General features: G+C 44.0%; 1 protein-coding gene across 1 annotated transcript in view; it reads left to right on the top strand.

The window, feature by feature from the left end:
• The window catches only part of Tdo2 (tryptophan 2,3-dioxygenase), a 14571-nt gene extending 10592 nt beyond the window's left edge, over positions 1 to 3979 (top strand). Inside the window, exons 9-12 of the mRNA XM_004638713.2 lie at positions 892 to 949; positions 2003 to 2082; positions 2574 to 2664; positions 3422 to 3979. Coding sequence (XP_004638770.1) covers positions 892 to 949; positions 2003 to 2082; positions 2574 to 2664; positions 3422 to 3575 — 383 coding nt within the window. The 3' untranslated portion in view covers positions 3576 to 3979. The remainder of the gene's footprint in view (positions 1 to 891; positions 950 to 2002; positions 2083 to 2573; positions 2665 to 3421) is intronic.
• The last annotated feature ends 405 nt before the right edge of the window (positions 3980 to 4384 follow it).

Below are 4384 nucleotides of genomic sequence, written 5' to 3'. Positions count from 1 at the left end.
GAAGGAAGGAAGGAAGGAAGGAAGGAAGGGAAGGAGGGAGGGAGGGAAGGAGCTAGTCTGAGTCAGGGAGGCTAGGCAGAGGAAACGTTTTCCCGTGCAGACTAGGAAAAAGATCTGGTCAGACTTGTGGCACAAATGTTGACACAATCTTGAGTTATTAATTCTTGAAACTAATTGACCATTATGATCAGTAACTTCATTACTCAACTACCATTTTTCTTTGTCTGAATCTATCCTGTGAATTTTGACTTGGAATTTTTATTGTGAAGGCCCTTAAAATCTTTTCAGAAAAAGGCTAATTAAGGAAAGTGTTAATAACATGTCAATGTATATAACAATTAAGAAGAGCAGCAATATATGAGAGTGGAGTTAAGTTGTTTAAGCTTGAAACATTTTAGCTTTTTCCAAAGGACTAAAGGAACGGGGAGTGGGTGTGCTCGCTGCCTGAGGGCGAAAGCCTTCCCGCGCCCTGTGATGTCACCCAGCTCCTGTGCTCCGCGACGTACGGAAGCATGTTAAGTGAGCTAGGCGCAACTACTTCAAGTGCAGCTGAAAGGCATCTCCTTCAACTTTTTGAAAAGCAAATCATGCTATTTAGTCAGAAGTTGGTATTTATCGGGGATGTCACACATTTCGGTGTCAGGTTTCCCTTAAATAACATTGAAAGGCAGTGAGAATCTAAGGGGGAAGTATTTTGTGCAGCTTTCAGAATCCAGAGTTCATATAATGTTTTGGATGAAGCTTTCCAAGTTCACACAAAGAAACAAAAAATATTAAACTAAAACTTAAATTGTTTTCCACATGAACCCTTTAATTATGCAAAGCAAGGGCGCCAGCGGATGCCTTTGCCTTGCGTTGCCTGTATGTAGTAACAAGCCGTGCACTTTGCAGGTGACAGACGCCTGTCGTACCGAGCTCTGCAGGGAGCACTGATGATTTATTTCTACAGGTAAGAACAAGCGGAAGCGGGTAGGTACCGCTGGGCGGAGTGGCTATTGGCAGCACCAGTGCGGCCAGAGATGGCGACAGAGCCAAGCAGGAGCCTTGTAACTTGGAATCCTAGTTTCATATGTACTTGAGCTTTCTGATAAAATTTAGACAGTAGTTACTTTTAACGTTTAAAAAGCAAAGCTATCACTTCATCTCTGAAGCAGGTTCGAGACCTATTAGCAAATTATTCACCTATCCATCTTTATTAAACTATAGAAAGTATTGTGCTTCATTAAATGTCCTAGAAGACCAAAGTTCTTTTTTTTTTTTTTTAAACTCGGTCATGAAATATGTTCTGCCATGAAACAAAGTTTGGGGATTATTTCTGATTTATAAAATGAGAGAACTTCTCACAAACTTTCGCTCTACCTCGACTGCCTTTACTGTCTGAGCGGTTGCGGAGTCCCCCAAGCGCGCCATCCTCCACCCCGGCAGCCAGCCGAATGACTTCTGAGCAGACAGGTGACAGGCTGGCCCAGAGGGTCAAGCTCTGGCATTCACAAGACGTGCATTTCCTCCAATTGCTGTAATTAAACGAAATCCTCTTAAATTTGTTTCTCTAGGGTGTCAACATAAATAAAATCCTTAACTCTTCTTTTAAACTCAAAATCAATGAATGTCATTTAAACTTACGTGTCCTAAGAAAAAGATGTACTGAGAAAGATGAAAGATTCTATGAAAAACTTAGAGAAAAATGATAAGTAGGCTTTGTTTGTATGTTTTACTGTGTTTATCTTGAAGCTTCAAACATATTCGTGGGGAAGCGCCAGGTGGTGCGTGTGTCTTCCTTCTGTTAAGAATCCATCTTGAGTATGATTAGTTACTTTATGTGTATTAAATATGATTTTCTAAACATCAAACTAATATTGCAAATTGCTAATGATATTTTTGGGATGAGGAAATAGACCATGTCAAAGATGCTGGGGCCCTCGAGTGGCAAAGCCAGCGTCTTGCTAGCACACTCGCCTTGCTTGGGTATGGGGCTGCTTCCTCTGCTCTTCCTTGTCCTTAGGGAGGAGCCCAGATTCCAGGTCCCCTTCCAGCTGCTGACGTTCCTCATGGACGTGGACATGCTCATATCCAAGTGGAGGTGTAAGTATCCTCCCACCCCAAAGGCTGCCCCTTCCCGTTCTACTGCTTTACTCCAATACTGTTGCTGGCTCAAAAAAACGTTGTGATTTATTTTTATAACCAGAAGGAAAAATCAGCTTTAGATCAAATAAATTGTTTTAATATGGTCCATAATCCTAATGTATTCACCACTGTGTAAATGCAATTTTAAAATTTTTATTCAGTCATTTTGTTTTCTTAAAGGAGGGAGGGTTCCATAAAGGCAAAACTGTCAAGGATTCATGGAGGTCACAGGCTAGTGGGCTAAGCACCTGACCCAGGAGCTGCAGGAGGCTGAGTCCTGGGGGCGCTGGGCGACCTCACAGTGTCTGGGCGGGTCCCCTTCCATATGGCCAAGTGATAAGTCGCTAGCGCTCTCTTAGAGGCAATAATCATTATGGTCCTTGGCTTTGAGGATGGTGTAGGGGTAATGGCACTAAAGTGCCGTGGAATAAGTGCATGTGTCTGCCTAGACAACCATGTGTGCCTGGTGCACCGGATGCTGGGCAGCAAGGCGGGCACTGGAGGCTCCTCTGGGTACCACTACCTGCGCTCAACCATGAGGTAAGGCCTGGAGACCTCCCGCCACCGGGGAAGCCACGTGCGGGGCTGAGCGATGCCACTTGTGCCACAGTAGAGCCAACACTCGCAGGCACTTACAGAACACGACATCGTGTTCACGTGTGGAGGTTTCAATCCTGTATCCACCAGCCCTGGTCCACAGGTGGCAGAAGCAGGATTCTAGCCCAGGATTGCTTGACCGCAAGGGCACAAGACTGTCCTCTGTAAAACTGCAGCACTGAAAACAGCTATCTGACAAACACAGACACAAAATATACATTTAGTGATGAAACCACACACAGGCATCTTAAGAGACCAGAAGTCCTCTTCATGTACTGAAGTCTGCAGTGGGTACTCGGCAGCTACCCTTTATTTTTGAACTATTTCCAGTGAACTTTCACAAACTCTGTACACATTAAATTCATAGCCTTGCACATGATCCTGCAGTGGTAGGAAATTATGCCACTGTCTTTATGAACGTAGCTCAACAGGGATTCCAGGCTTTGGTTGGCATCACAGGGTCCTGGATCAGCCAAAGACAGTAACACTGTGCTATGATCCTGAACTCTGGACGTGTATTAAACCTGAGAAATCTTAAGGCTGCATAACCAGCAACAACACTGTGTACACTGTGTACAACAGGTATATGTAAATTTGAGTATTAGCCATTTGTGATTCTTGTCTTGGGGACAAGGGTGGGAAGAAGTTTTTAAATATTTCATGTCAACAAGTCTAACGATCTGCATGTATGTTTTTCCAGTGACAGATACAAAGTATTTGTGGATTTATTCAACCTTTCAACATATCTGGTTCCCAGATCCTGGATCCCAAAGATGAACCCAAGCATTCACAAATTCCTTTACACTGCAGAATACTGCGATAGTTCTTACTTCAGCAGTGATGATTCAGACTAAATTCACGCGGGGAATCTGTGAACAGTAGTTTCCCACTCTTTGTATTTCCTGAGTTTTTCAAATTGATGTAGAGTCAATGCGGTATATTTGGTAATGTAATATATTTGTAATGAATGCCTCACCACCGTGGTCTTCTGATTTGATCCTGGAAATAATGGTCTCGTGCTGCGATAATGCGAACATTGAGGCAAAGTGCAGTTTAGTTAGATGGTGACACAGGATGTGGGGGACTTTACTATTAAAATGTCAGTTTCCTTTAGCACTTACCTTAATGTATATACTAAATGTAGCCACCGTACTGCTTCATATTTTACAGGCATTTGAACCAACAAAGTGTGCCATTCTGTGCAGAGCCTTTTGGAACACAGTGTGTAAAATAATAAATTTGGTTGTTTTCAAAATGTTGTACGTGTTACATCTCTTGATGATCAGTGGAAGACACCCACCAGAAGCTTGTTGGGAGGGCTTACTGGACAAGTATCCCTTTAGTTTTCAGAACACAAGGGAGCCCTTGAAGGGGCTGAAGAGCTCTGATGGTGCAGAACCCAGCTTATTTCTTGGACTGTGCTAGTCCAGAACACTCGGAGGATCCTCTGTCTCATCTCTTCTCCGTGGGTATCCACCATGTGCCCTTCTCTTGTAGACCACATCCTCTCTCAGGTGTGGCTCCAGCTCTCTGCAGCTGTGGCCCTGAAATGAGCAATGGTGACCTGGCGGTCCTGATCCTGTCCCTACCACAATCCCTGCACTTGGGGAGGAGCTGTCAACTCTAGTGCAAGGCAGATGTGAGAGGGGGAGGGGAGCAGGGA

This window comes from Octodon degus, unplaced genomic scaffold, assembly GCF_000260255.1.
Source record: "Octodon degus isolate 3935 unplaced genomic scaffold, OctDeg1.0 scaffold00101, whole genome shotgun sequence".
Taxonomy (NCBI): domain Eukaryota; kingdom Metazoa; phylum Chordata; class Mammalia; order Rodentia; family Octodontidae; genus Octodon; species Octodon degus.
Note: the sequence above shows the minus strand (reverse complement) of the source record. Positions and strands in the feature narration are given on the sequence as shown.